The sequence below is a fragment of the Zosterops lateralis genome (assembly GCF_965231275.1).
Source record: "Zosterops lateralis genome assembly, chromosome: 2".
NCBI classification, from domain to species: Eukaryota; Metazoa; Chordata; class Aves; order Passeriformes; family Zosteropidae; genus Zosterops; species Zosterops lateralis.
In genome coordinates, this window is record NC_139763.1 from 70,452,934 (window position 1) to 70,467,022 (window position 14,089).

At 47.7% G+C, this 14,089-nt stretch overlaps 1 protein-coding gene across 1 annotated transcript; it reads right to left on the reverse strand.

Moving 5' to 3' along the window:
- Window positions 1–258: 258 nt before the first annotated feature.
- GSX1 (GS homeobox 1) lies at window positions 259–1,323 on the reverse strand (the record flags this gene model as incomplete). Its single annotated transcript, XM_083855570.1, has 2 exons — window positions 259–614; window positions 936–1,323. 2 exons carry the CDS (start codon window positions 1,321–1,323, stop codon window positions 259–261), a joined length of 744 nt encoding a protein of 247 aa, XP_083711696.1.
- Between the last annotated feature and the right edge of the window lie 12,766 nt (window positions 1,324–14,089).

A 14,089-nucleotide genomic window follows, 5' to 3' on the forward strand; every position in this document is an offset into this window, starting at 1 on the left:
CTTTGCCTGCGGGGGGAAAGGTGGGAGAGCACACAGGGGCGACCCCTGGGCTCCCGGGGAGGGGTTTATTTACAGCGAGGGGCCGGGACACCCGCCCCGTGCGCCGGGGCTCTAGAAAGGCGAGCAAGTCCTTCTTAAATGACACAAATGATAGAAAACAGTATAAAATCCTTGGGCCGCACGTCAGCCCCGGGGCAGGCAGGAGTCTCTCCCTGCTTTGGCACAGTTCCTGCGGAGCCGGGCCGGCTGTGCGGGGCCTTAGGGCGTCACTGCCAGACCTCTGTCGTCCTTCCCCGAGGAGGACGGAGACATGCGCAAGTCCTCGTCGTCCTCCGAGCACTTAGTGGTGGAAAGGGACGAGCATTTGCAGCCGTGGCCGCCCCCCCCGCCCCGGTGGGAGCTACTTTTGCCTTCTTTCTTGTGCTTGACCCGTCGGTTCTGGAACCAGATCTTCACCTGCTTCTCGGAGAGGTTCAGGTAGGTGGCGATCTCGATTCGCCGCAGTCGGGAGAGGTACATGTTGGAGGCGAACTCCCTCTCCAGCTCCAGGAGCTGCGTGCTGGTGAAGGCGGTGCGCATCCTCTTGCTGCTGGGCAGCTGGCTGGACGTGCTGTCTGCGGATGGAGAGGAGAGCCCCATCAGGACCTGCCGGACCCTCCTTCTCCCCGCCGAGCCCTCCTTGCCGCCCACCCTGCGGGGCCCTTCCTCCTCCCCGTGGGGCTGAGACCCAGCGAGCGGCTGCGGGGCTGCGCTCCGAGCCCCAGGGTGCGCACAGCCCGGATGGGAGGCTGGGCGGGCATCGGGGGCGCTTCCCCAGGGCAGGGAGAGTGCTGGGCCGCCCCGTCCGCCCTCCTCCCCAGGTGTGTTCGCCAGCTATCCCCGTCACCACCCCGCGCCGCTGTCCCGCTGTCCCCTGCCCGCCGTGCCCGCCTTACCCACGGAGATGCAGTGGAACTGCCGGGGGTCGGGCAGCGGGTACGCGCCCTGGTAGAGCGCGGGCGCGTGCCCGACGCCGACGGCCGACACCGAGTGCTGCTGCCGGGCCAGGGGCGAGTGGCAGTACTGCGAGCCGAAGGGAGGGAAGGAAGCCTTGATGAGGGGGATGGCGGGCGGCGGAGGGTGCAGCTGGGAGGCGGTGACGCACAGCGGGCACACGCACAGCAGCCCGGCCTTGCGAGCGTGGCAGGCGCCGGCCGGCAGCGCGGGCAGCGGGTGCGAGGGGTGCACGGCGTAGGGGAACAGCGGCGGCGGCGGGCTGCCCTCTCCCTTCTTCTCGCCCGCCTCCCGCAGCACCAGCGAGTCCACCAGGAAGGAGCGCGGCATCGCCCCCGCGCAGCCCCGCGCAGCCCCGCGCAGCCCCGCTCGGCGCCGCTGGCCAGCCCGAGTGGTGCTGAAGGGCGCCCGCCGCCCGCTTTAAATAGCGCCCGCGCCATGTGATGGCGGCGCCGGGCGCTCAATGGCCTTTCTGTGGCTCTTCTCTTGGCATTCACGCCGCACGCTCCCTCATTATTTCCCTTGTTAACTAAATGAACTGCATAATGTACTCTATTCTTGTCGACCCCACCCACGCCGTAGCAGGCGGCCTCTCCCCTCCTCTCCCTTTGGCGGGGTTATTTTCTCATTCTCTCGCGATTTAATATTCTTTTCTTTCTCTTTATCGCTCTCCTTCGCTTTCAGCCCAGCTTTCAGCCCGTTCTCACTTGTTTATTTTGCCGGCCGCAGCCGCGGTCCCCGCCGGCTCCGGCTCTCCCTGCCAGCCCCCGCTGCCTTTCCCACCTGTGGCTCCAGGTTGGCCCCGATGGGGGTGCGATGGCCTCTCTCTCTCTCTCTCCCCTCTCCTCCGGGATGTCTCGTCCCCGCCGCCTTCCCCAGCCCCGCTTCTTTGTTCCAGCCCGGCTCCGGGATGTGCCACTTGTCGCTGCCGCCGCCGTCGGGCGAAACCCCCGGGCACAGGGCTGTGCCAGCCGGACACCCGCCCGGCCTCTGGGTATCCGTGGGCGCCCGGGCACGGCTAAAGCCACAAACCATCTCGGCTGGGCCGGTGCGGGCACAGAAAGCCCGACACGCACACACCGGAGGGGGAGAAGAGGCGCTGGGCACGTTCCGCGTGTTCTCACAGCCGGTCCCCGTGGCCAGTCCCGGCGGTGACACCTGCCAGGGCACCAGGGCCCCGGGGCTGTGCGGACCCGCTTCTTTTCCCCCAGCGATGGGATTGAACCCAAACACGGCGGCGGTGTCCGGGTGTCTCAGCACAGGGACCGGCGGAGCTCCCAGCGCGGGTTCCCCGCAGCCAACGCACCTGCAGCCGCGTCCTCGGGGCTGCCCGCTTTAGTGGGGGAATAGAAATTATAACAAATGAGAAAAAATATATATATATTCTACCCCGATTTCCCCGTTGAATATACAGGGAATAAAAAGACCAGCGCGGCCGCCGAGCGCTGTCAGAAGGTGGGGAGTTTTTTCCCTACGGGAATCTCCTGGATGTGCAGATATTTATTTATGTGCCTGTGCTCACATTTTTTACAGTAATCCACGGGAGTTCTGCCGAGAGACTGTTGATGCCCGACCCCAAAAATGTGCACGAATGAACGGCCAAAATCACAGGGAAAACAAAAACGAATGGTAATAAAAACTCACTCCCGCGATGATACAGAAAGGATTCCCAAGTGTCTTTCCCCCGAAAGCGTTAATACGGTTTGGATTTTTCTTTTTTATTTGTGAGGAAAATGTATTTTAAAATATTTTCCGCCGGAGCCGCGTGCCGGGAAAAGGGATAATTTTGCGTCCCGGGAAAAGGGATATTTTTTCCCCGCTGGGAAGTGGCTCCACCGCCGGGGGGTGGCGGATTCAGCCTTATTCCGAGGGATTCCCGCTGCCCAGGGCCGAACCCCGGGGCTCCGAGCCGCTGGGAGGCAAAGGGTTAACAACTTCTGAATGCACACCAAGCCCAAAGCTACTGGGAAAGAATATCCAAAAAAATAACCAGTTTTTTTTTCCAGCCGCTGGACCTTATTGAATGTCATTGAAGAAAGTTTTGAATGCCAGATAAAGAGAGGCGAATTAAAGTGTGTGACAGCAGAGGATAAGCAAACACAAAGAGAACTCTGTCACACTTTGGGCAAAATCCGTGGGCTTTTTACCAAGCCTCTTCGCTATGATTGAATTAAGTAATAGGAAAACATTTTCTTTCAGTTTAGAGCCATTAGACAAAAACTTCAAAGCGAATAACACTTTTTAATGTGCGGCTCGACAATGGAATCTGTTTTGTGCTGAAATGTTTAAATGGTTTGTTGTGCAACAACTGTGGGCTGAAATAACCTAGTCTGCAGCAAAATAGCATCCTTCGGGCTGTTTTACGAGCGCCTGAAACCAGCAAAGACCTTTAATCCCAGCGCTTTAAACCACCTCCCGTCGCCGCCTTTTTGCGCCCCCCTCTTTTTTTTTGTTTTGGATTTTATTTTTGTTTTGGTTTGGTTTCTTTTAATAGAGGAAATTCTCGTATATTTGTCATCTCGAAACGAAAAGGGTTCCGAGAGAGGGGGAAAGGGTTCTGAGGGAGGGGGAAAGGGTTCTGAGAGGGGGGAAAGGGTTCTGAGGGAGGGGAAAGGGTTCTGAGGGAGGGGGAAAGGGTTCTGAGAGAGGAAAGGGTTCCGAGAGAGGGGGAAAGGGTTCTGAGAGGGGGGAAAGGGTTCTGAGAGGGGGGAAAGGGTTCTGAGGGAGGGGAAAGGGTTCTGAGAGAGGAAAGGGTTCTGAGGGAGGAAAGGGTTCTGAGAGGGAGGAAAGGGTTCTGAGAGAGGGGAAAGGGTTCTGAGGGAGGGGAAAGGGTTCTGAGAGAGGGGAAAGGGTTCCGAGAGAGGGGAAAGGGTTCCGAGAGAGGGGAAAGGGTTCCGCCGGCGGGGTAGGGGCTGCAGGCGGCTCGGGGGGAGCCGCTCCCGGGGGCTCCTGTCGGGACCGGCTCCCCGGGGCTCCGGACGGGGAGAATCCCCAGGGGGTGTCTGTGCCCGCTCCCCCGCGCCCTGCCCGCGCTGTCACTGTCCCCATGGACGGAGAGAATCCCCAGGGGGTGTCTGTGCCCGCTCCCCCCGAGCCCTGCCCGCGCTGTCACTGTCCCCGCGATGGGCATTGGGGTGAGCATCCCCTGGGGGAGCCTCAGCGGCGGGAACGCCAGGGATCGCTGTGAGGGCCACAGCGCCGGCACTGACGGAGCCGTGCCTCCCCCCTGGGGCCGGGTGACCCAGGACACGGCTGCTGCCAGGGGACAGGGTGTCACACGGCTGCTGCCAGGGGACAGGGTGTCACACCGCCGCTGCCTGTGCCGACAGGGGCTGAAAACAGCTCCCTTGTCATTTTGAGCTCTTTGTGATGAGGCCTCGCTCTCCGCGGTGCTTGCTGGTTCTGTCTGGGGGTAGGAGGTGCCAGGCACCATCAGTCCCTAAGTGAGGCTTGGAGAGGTGCCTCGGTCTGGGAGCTGTGGGGAGGTGAGGGTGAAATCCCACTGGAGTGAGAAGGAATGGCTATTTCCAAGGAGACCATGTCCTTGGTAGCCGGGCTGACGGTTTGTGAGTCACTGTAACGTTCCCCAGCCTAACCTGAGCAATTATTTTCTAATGGCAAATACCAAAATGTAAATTAAAGCCAATACTGAGTCACCATGTGAAGGTTTCTCCAGAGAATGTGCTGACATTGGACAAACACAGCCAGGAGCAATCCTGTGAGATATCTGTGATTCCCTTCAATTAACTTATCACTGAATGATTCTGAGCTTGAGTTACCTGCAATAGTTTTGGTTTACTTGGTTTACTTCTGGCCTCCAGTGATCCACAATACAAAGGATTCCAGAAACATAAGCTGTGTTTGTGTTTCATTTCAGTTTTTCCAAAATAAAGGCTAAACCACAGAGGCTTTTGTTGTGTGTTTTTTTCTTTGTCTCTGTCAGTTCAACCAACTCCTGTCAAATTTATACTTGTACAAATTTTGTAGCCTATCAGCAATGGTTTTAAAGGGGGCTTTAAAAAAAGAGAGACTATTTACAAGGACAAATATTGACAGCACAAAGGGGAGTGGGTTTAAACTGGAAGTGGAGAAATTTAGATTATTGGTTAGGAAGAAATTCAGAGGGTAGTGAGACACTGGTTGTCCAGAGAAGTTGTGGATGTCCCATCCCTGAAAGTGCTCAAGGCCAGGCTGGATGGGACCTGAGAACCTGTCCATGGTGAATAGGGTTGAATTAAATGATCTTTAAGGTCCCTTCAAGCCTAAGTCATTCCATGTTTCTATGACCCAGCCCTGCCATATTCCATGTGGTTTGTCCAGTTTCATCTGTTTTCCATCAAAAGCTATGAAGACAATAACTTATCTTTCCAGTAAAACCTGTGACACAGGACCAAATCAAAGCTGCTTGTTTCTGTCACCTTTATTTTCTCTTTCCACAGCAGACATCCAGGGTAGAGGTTTGACATTTAGATCTTCTTCAGTCCAGTTGGTTCCTAACAGGGTTGGTTTATAAGGGAATCTTGTGCTTATCTTCCAAGAAGACAATTTGTCTCTCTGTTTCTCCTCCTTGATTTGATCTTTCACTGAGGAATCTGTTTCAAAGAAGCAGCTGGACATAAATAATAACAAAGTAACAAGAAAAGTGGGAATATGCAAACCCAAACAATTTAAAATAACCTTTTGCTTTTATAGCAAGACCACATTTCAAATTGCTGGTGACCTTGTAGGACAAAAGTACTCAAAGGATGGAGAAGTGCTTGAGAGTAATGAAGACAAGGAATTGCAAAAGAGGAGTTGGATATTAGTTCTGCAGATGTTGGTAAAATACAAAATTGTTAGAAATCCCATCCCTCAACCTCAGAATCTACCCTATTTCGCAGCCCTTTTTTATTACCATCTTCTCCTTTCTCCAAACTTCTCACCTTTATGTATTTCAAACTGAAAATTTTAGAGATTGTTAGATTGCTCTTTGAGAACATCCAAAGGGAAATCCTGTCATCCTGCTCAGTAAGAAGCTATATCATATCTGCTGTTTATATGAAGCATTTGAACAGTTTCCTGCAGCTGATGTACTTCTTTTCAGGTTTTAATCACATTAATGTGAATGGTATCATCAACCATATTGATCTGCAGCACGGGTACTTGAGGTCGTGGGTACACTGACTTCAGTGCTGGCTTCTTGTCCCCTTCCTGGCAGATTTGGAGGGTCTCGCAGTTAGTAGGTAGTTAGTAGTAGATATAGGTATTGCTGAATGAGACATCTCAGTGCATTCTGTGATGGCAGAGAAGGAACTACAGGTCTATTAGGTTCACTGATGAAGATCTTTCTTTGCCTTCTACGTGAAATTCTACAGGAAGCCAGCTGAAAAAAACCACTTTTCCCTGTCATTTAAAAAAGAATACCAGAGAGCTGAAGGTACTAGAGCCAATAAAGCCACTGAAGAACGAGCACACAGGTGGAGTTCCCCAACACAGAGAAGGCATTTTCTGGATGCTTTTACAATGCTGCTACACAGCTACAGCAGAAACACATCAGGAGTGTTGCTGAAGGAGGAGTATGGAAAATGGGGCAGGGTGTTCTGCTCTGGATCAGGTGCTGGTAGGTTGCACATGGTGAGTGGCAAGGGTTGTGAATAAAGAGGGAAGTTTGCTTACCTGATTGACCTAGGGTTTTCTGGCCACTGCTGGTGACATGGTGACAGAGCCTGAAAGTTGCAGAGCTGTGTAGCCTGGTTCCTTCTTTGATGCTGACAAATACATATTCTTCAAATGTTTATCACACATGAACATGAAATTATTATCTTAAATGTTTATTCAGCTTGTGTAAAGCAGACCTCACCAAGGTGTATTAATTCCTTTAACTTGCTAGTCCTGGGAGTAGACTGAGAAAAGGAACTCTCTGAACTGACAAAATAATTTTCTTATTTTCACTACATTTTTGAGGACTTTAACGCCCCTTTTGAACACAGTAGAGTATCCAGAACATATTAGTATACACATGTTTGTGTCTGCATATCTGGACATGAACTGATTTATGTATGTATGTATTTATTTATTTATATTTAGACATATAAAGTGCATATGATGGGTGTTTACAGCCATACACAACAATACTGTGGCAATTATATGAGAAATAATTTCCTGGAAACTGAGCCATTTGTTGACCTCCTTTTATTTGCATGCAAATCTTCTAGTTTACAGCAAATTATTTTTCAGACACACAAAACAACCACTGGTAAACAAAAACATCAGGGATATCCAAGCCAGTACATGACAAACATATGTGATGGCACTGCATTTTTATATATATATTTTTTTTATATTTCAAATGCAAGTAAAGCCCGTGAATTTCTTTCTTTTGTTTGTTTGTTTATGTATGTATAGTGACCTAACACTTAACAAAGTTTGGATTTGTAGTTGTTATAGGCTGTCCTGGATTAGTAACAGACCTGGGAAGTTTCCTACTCAAAATGTGGATGTCACAAATCTCACTTCACACTCTTTTGCTGTTAGATCTTTATCTCCCACATTTGGAGAGTGGTGTCAAAAACTCTCTCATCCTGTGTCCCTGTGTACCTGGTGTGTAGAATCACAGCTGAGCTACTGCTGGGGATGTGCATGAGCAAACAGGCTCAAGGTTTCTCTTGAAAGAGCTCAATTTCTGTCTTTAGCCCCATGTGCCAGTCCCTCCCACCACAGGCTAAGGTGATTCCTTCCACTGTGGTCCAGCTATTCTGTCCACCACATTATCCCAAGCAGACCAGCCTTACATTTTGGCAAGATAGCCTAAAGCTGGGTGCTTTGATATGAAAAAGATTATCCCAAAATGTGGGCCTTATGCCGATGAAGTTCAACAGGAAGGCAGCCTACTCCAAAATACAAGTTGGATTTCCTGGACTTGTGGAATCCCTCAGGCTTGTCAAATCCTTGAACTTCAACTCTTGCAGTTTGTGAGAAATACTTCATCATTAAATGATAAATTCATGGCTGTATATATGCTGATCATCAGCCATACAAAATATTCTTTCTCCCCCATAAGACACAAAAGAGTCTTACCCAAATTTCATTCTTTATGTGGTTGTACTGTGGCTACATAAACTCTCCTCAGTTTGTTACCTGCCACTGCACCTATTACAGGCACAGGGTGTAAGAGGAGGGAGTATACATTGTACAGTACAGTATACATAAGAGGTGGTCATTGTTGGCTCTCCTGGTAGTCAGTGAGAAGAAACATGTACCTGCACAGAGGAATTAATTTGATTTATTGCAGAAACCCTCAAAGTTAAAAAAATAAAAACATCCCACCAGAAATGCTTACCTGGAGCTATAATGGATCCCTAATTGTGTACCCCAAATGCATGTGCCCAGGTGAAGCCCACAGGTGCTCTGTCTCTGCACTGCTCTGCCTCAGCTGTTCCTTCCCTGTGGCTCTTTGGAGCATGAACTCTCTGGAAGTGATGGAGCTGCACAGCGTGAGCTGTGTGGAGCCCCTCTACTCCCACTTTTGAATCACTGAATCTGACAATAAATCATTGTTTTTCTGACACCTCTTGCAGCTTGTATAGACGAGGTCAGAGCCTTTTAACTCTACTTCTGTACCAGAGTATGGAAACTAATTAGAACTCTGTGTGGGTTTGGTGTTCCTGTCCCCGGAGACCAGATTGATCCATTAGATTTTAGGCAGCCATTCCCCTTTACTCTGCATCTTCTAACTTTTCACCCCAGTTTTTCAACTTCACTCCTTCCTTGGATGTTTTTCTTTCTCTTCTTCAGAATGTCTGTAATTTTTTCCATCACCATCTTCCCTTGTTGTCTCTCTTCTCTTCAGCCAGATCAATCTCTCAGTAAATGAAGCAAGTCTTCTAATAGCATTTCATCCAGAAGTGTGAGAGAAAAGTTTTGAGTCTGAAGTCTTCCAGTTATCACCTCCAAAAGATAAAATTAGAAGAGTTTCCAGTCTTCTCCAAATTTTTTCTCATTTCCCAGATACAGGGCTAGGAGAAAACAAAAAACAAAAGCAAAACCAAAACCAAACCAAGCCAACAAACCAAAACCAAATCAACAAAACTCCCAAACAGATGAGGAGACTCTGCTGTCTTGGTCACAGGCACATAAAAAGAAGCAGTAGGTTAAACTGACTATAAAGAACAGGCTGGGGGAAAAGGAACGTGGCAATACGGAAAGAGGAGGAGATAAATTCAGAAATTTCAGTAGATGTCAGGAGACTAATTGTTCTAAATGATGAATAAATATTTGGACCCAATCTTCACCACCATCTGACAAAGCTCAGCAATTTCACAAATTGTCCATTCTTCTCAAGAGATTTTAACCAAACATCCACTTGTTCTCTTTTGACAGAAGAGATGTTCTACATCAAGGAAAAACAGACTGAAGTGTGCCTGCCGTGATTTTCCATCTCACTTGTCCTATGGACACTCTCTGTGTTTTATTTCATTAACTCCCTTTTAGCAGTATAATCAACCTCACATCACGGAAATCACAAGGGAGGGTTTTTCTATCACTGGTGGTCTCAAAACTACATTTTTCTTCTTGGAGCTGAAGCAGAGAAGGAAGGCTCCTGCTTCTGTGTTGCTTCATGCATCTACAAGGCTTCTCTGCTTCTTCAGAGAGCAACATGATTTAGATCAATGGTAAAAATCTCCCCTTGAAGTAAGAAGACTTTCAGAGGGAATTACTGCAGCGGTTGCATGTGAAAGGTAAAAAGAGCACAAGAGTACATTTGTGTTGTGCCTGTCTATTCAGGACCTGTCTGTAGGTGAGATTCTCCTTTGAGACATGTGTTTGCAATTTAAGTTAGATGCCAAAAATTCTTTGCAGACGTGACAAGAAGTCCAATGTAAAACCTGCCCAGAAATAAGCTGAACACCCAGCGAAGGGTGCTACTACAGAGTCAAAATCATGACAAGTGTTTTGCACTCTCTGAAAACCAAAGAAAAAACAAAGATACCAATAAAACCTTTAAAAAATGATTATCCAAACCGCAAATGCACACAGAAAGATGCAAGCCTGAGTCTGAATATCATCATTGTGGCTTCCGTGAAGCCTACCAGCATGCAGATTGATTCAGCTGTTTGTTAGCTTAGGTTATTTGTGAGGGATCAACACAACACTGTAATGCTGTTCTGAGACCTGCTCATTCTGCAGACCCCTGGTCACTCCAGAGTGAATAATCACAGGTCCTGTTGCATCTCTGTCACAGCTTGGAAACTCTGAGGGTTAAAGAATACTTTAGTGTATCTTTGGATCTTATTTCACCTGGTTATATGGGCTTGTTCAACCCAGACAATGTAGGCAAAGCAGTACAAGTTCAACATTCCTTGTACATGTCCCTTTGGTGGCCCCTTCAGTTATGCTAGGAAGTGAGAAATGGGGAAAGTCATCTCTGCTGCAGTTCCCATGAGATGGGGGAAGGCAGCCAAGATGTGCAAGTGCACAAGGGAAAGAGCTCTACTGCCTCCAGTTCCAACAAATATTATTTTTACTTTTAAAAATTTTATGGCAAGCATGAGGGAATAATAAAGAATTAAATAATAATATTTAAAATGTAATGGCAAACAAGAAGGAATAATCAAGAGAATTTTTCCTTTAGTTGTGGAAAAATGTCCCCAGCAGAGTCTCACAGAATAGCTCAGGAGAGAGAGGCACATATTTCATATTTAATTAGAATTAAAAACTAACAAAGGACAACAATCAAAAAACCAAGCCCATTCATTTAACATCTTTTTAAAATGGCAAATTTACAAAACATTGCCTTTTACGATGCATATCCCATTTGCTTCTTATTTCTCAGATCAACATATCATACCTGCTCTGTCACTCTTCTCCTCTGTTTTTTCACACCCTCTCCTGGGCAGCTGGGCATGGTGGATGGCTCCTCACATTGAGGCACCTCTCAGCATCCTAACAGGATCAGTGCTGAGAGACTGTGGGCCCTTACAAGTGAAGAACTACTACATCTATGCTCCTCTGCCTCAAATTAAACTTTTTTTCTAAAGAATTATACATCTTTTGGTTCCTGGTCAGATGTGTTTTGAAGTCAGTGGAAGAACTGCCATTGCTTCCAATGGCTTTTGAAAACCTATCACCTTGCAATACTTTCCAGGGTTTGTTGTTGTCCTCTCTTCCAGGAATTTGTTTTGTGCTGTTCTTCACACCAGGTGAGTAAAAACATTCAGCAATCTCTGATTTTCCTTCCACTTTATGGTGTATCTTCACAAACCTCTATTTTCCATTCCCATTATTTCAGGGAGCACATTCCAGCCACCCTCCTCACATCCCAGAGGTGTCAACAGCAGCAGCAGAAGATGCTGAGCTGTGCTCAAATTTTAGGGGCCCTTCAAGAGTAGATACATCATGCATAATTAAATCCAAGGTAAGAGCTGATGTCAGGCAGTACATCTTGCTTATTTTTGTGTTTATATTAGTGTTTTTATAGGGAGCAATATTTCAATTATCTTGAAACAACCCCCTGGCAATCTCCTCATATCATACTCAGGCTTGGTGGACAGAATGGTTTAAGTCCATGTGAGTAGGGTGCCTTCTGGAAAAGAACAGAAAGGGAAGTTTTGCCCAAGAGGGACATGAAGTGGGTGCAACCCCTAAATGTGGCCATGAGGACCTGGACCAGCTACTGGACTCTCAAGAAGCAGCAAAGCAGAGGCACAGTGGATACATTGGCTCCAAATCATGTTCAGAAGATGGCCCCTTATTTGAAAATGAACATAGAAGAATGTGTTGCAGAGACTTCAGGCTACACACCTATGCTGCATTGCTGCTGGGGTGGGTGCAGCCCCAGAAGGCAAAGGTCAGCCATCCATGGGGACAAGCACATTCTCTCCACACCTTCCAAATTCACCATGCTGAGCCTGTGACTTTGTCCCTAAATTACTGAGTGGATGGAAAGCTGAGCTGCAATGGAAAAGCAATATATCTAAAACCTAAATACTGTTTATTCTGCTCCTAATAACTGTCTATGTTTTGACCACTTTGATGAAAAGATAATGGGCATCTGGGTCTCTAAACCCATCTTTCTCTGCTCGGACACTGACAGCCATGAATGTGACTTGCACAATGCTCCTATCGGTCCTGGGACAGAGGAAGCCACAATCAATGTATGGCCTGTCCCCATCTATCTGCACAGCTGTGTTTATCTCCTGGAAGGTCACTTTTATGAAGATTGATGTCCAAAAAAGAGTGAAAAGCAGAGTACGTAAAGAGTGTAAAGCACTGTAGCTCAGTGCTTTGGCTTCTCTGGGAGGACAATTGCCCTGCACAATGCAATGTTCCTGCCAGCACAGGAGGCTAAGTCCCAAGGAGAGAATAAGATGCCTGAGTAATGTTTGTTAGCTCCTCATGCATTAGAGAACTGTGTACTCAGAAGTAGGAAAGCACTAATGAACAAGGGTGTTAGAGCCCAGAAACCACCATAGTCTCATTTTTCACCTTATGCAGTACAGTGCACCCACCTCACTACACAGACTTGATGAAAACGATGGTATTTTTAACCTTTGGTAGCACTAGGAGTAGGACAAGGCTCTGAATTTCCAGGTTTTACATTTGCTGATATTTTACAGGCTTTTTTATTAGTATCATTAAAATAGAATAAATGTGTGAGAGATAAGGACATAAGTGTAATGCAAATGATTATTATAATTAATAAAAAGATAATTGTCTTTCTATGGCAGAAAATGAAAACGAGACACAAACATATTCTTAAACTTCTGCATAAGTCTCAAAGGTCCCTTTGTCCACTTTCTAGATTGCTCATAGAAATGCCTTTCTCAAGCAGTGATTATTCATGGTTTCACAATGGACATGGAGGTCACTATTGGAATCAAAAAATTAAAACCTCCAAATTTTTCTTTTGCCATTAACTTCTAATATGGAACAAAAAAAGTCTTTATTTTCTTCAATAATAGATAAGGGTCAAAGGCTACACATTAAAATCCCCTCCATTAGGCACAGTCAATTGAATTTTGAAGTTGGGTTTTTTATTCTGGAGTCTTGGTTGGGAACTAAATATAAGAAGAAGTCACATTTCCTGGAAAAAAAAAAAAAAAAGCCCGAGGACAAAGGGACCTGCTGATGAGTGTTCACACGACTACAGGCTATGGCAGCACTGCAGACCAGGTTCTGACTCTCAGCTCTGAGGAGGCAGTGATGGATGATGGCCCAGTGTGAAGGCTGAGCAGTGATAAATGAGGCAGCCACGCTGAGCACACTCAGGGTAGCATGGTAATTTTACAACACATCATAAAACAACACTGGCTGCTGCTTTGATGGACAAAACTCATGGAGACTGGAGAGGAAATGTCAGCTGTCTGTGACAAGCCACTGGGAAAGTCTGGCTGGCAACTGAATGCAAACAAGAACACCTTTGCTGGTGCTTCTGCTGGGAGAGCAAGAGCAGCCATTCTGTAAGAAAATACAGTTCATGCCTTTTCTCTATGGATTGCCATCTATAGAGGGGCTGTAGGTCAAGACTGCTGAGCAACACAGGCACAAAACCTCTGAGGTATTTTGAGCCTTGGCCTCAGACACATAGGTATGGTGGGACATCTGGGACCTTGCTCCTGGATTTTGGAAAGAGACAGATGCCAAAACTTGGTGGTAAAATTTCAAAGAGGTTAACTGAGTGAGTTCATGATTTCATCAGTCCTTTGAGTGGACTTTCCTCATTGAAGATAGATGCTCTCAATTCTGGGAGAGAAGAGAATGGCCAGCTGATACATCTACAGCAGTAGGGGACCTGTCTCTGTGACCTGCAGCTCTGCAAGAGCTCCAGCCAACCTCATTTCCCTAGGACTCCATACCAAAACTCAGCCACCTGTCAGTGTGGCTCTGCCCCTGAGCAGTGACTGTCACCACACTGCAGTTTCATCACCCAAGGCTGAAAACTGTCCTGCACACACCTGACTGTTCACATGTGGCTCAGTCATGTCTCTAGACTCTCTCTGATATATATGGGAAGGAGAAGCAGCTGGAGAATGGACTGGGCAAGGGTCAGGCAGGAGGGGATGGCTGGGAGGAGTGCACTGAGCCAGCAGTGTTGCCTATGGGGAACTGGACGTGTGGA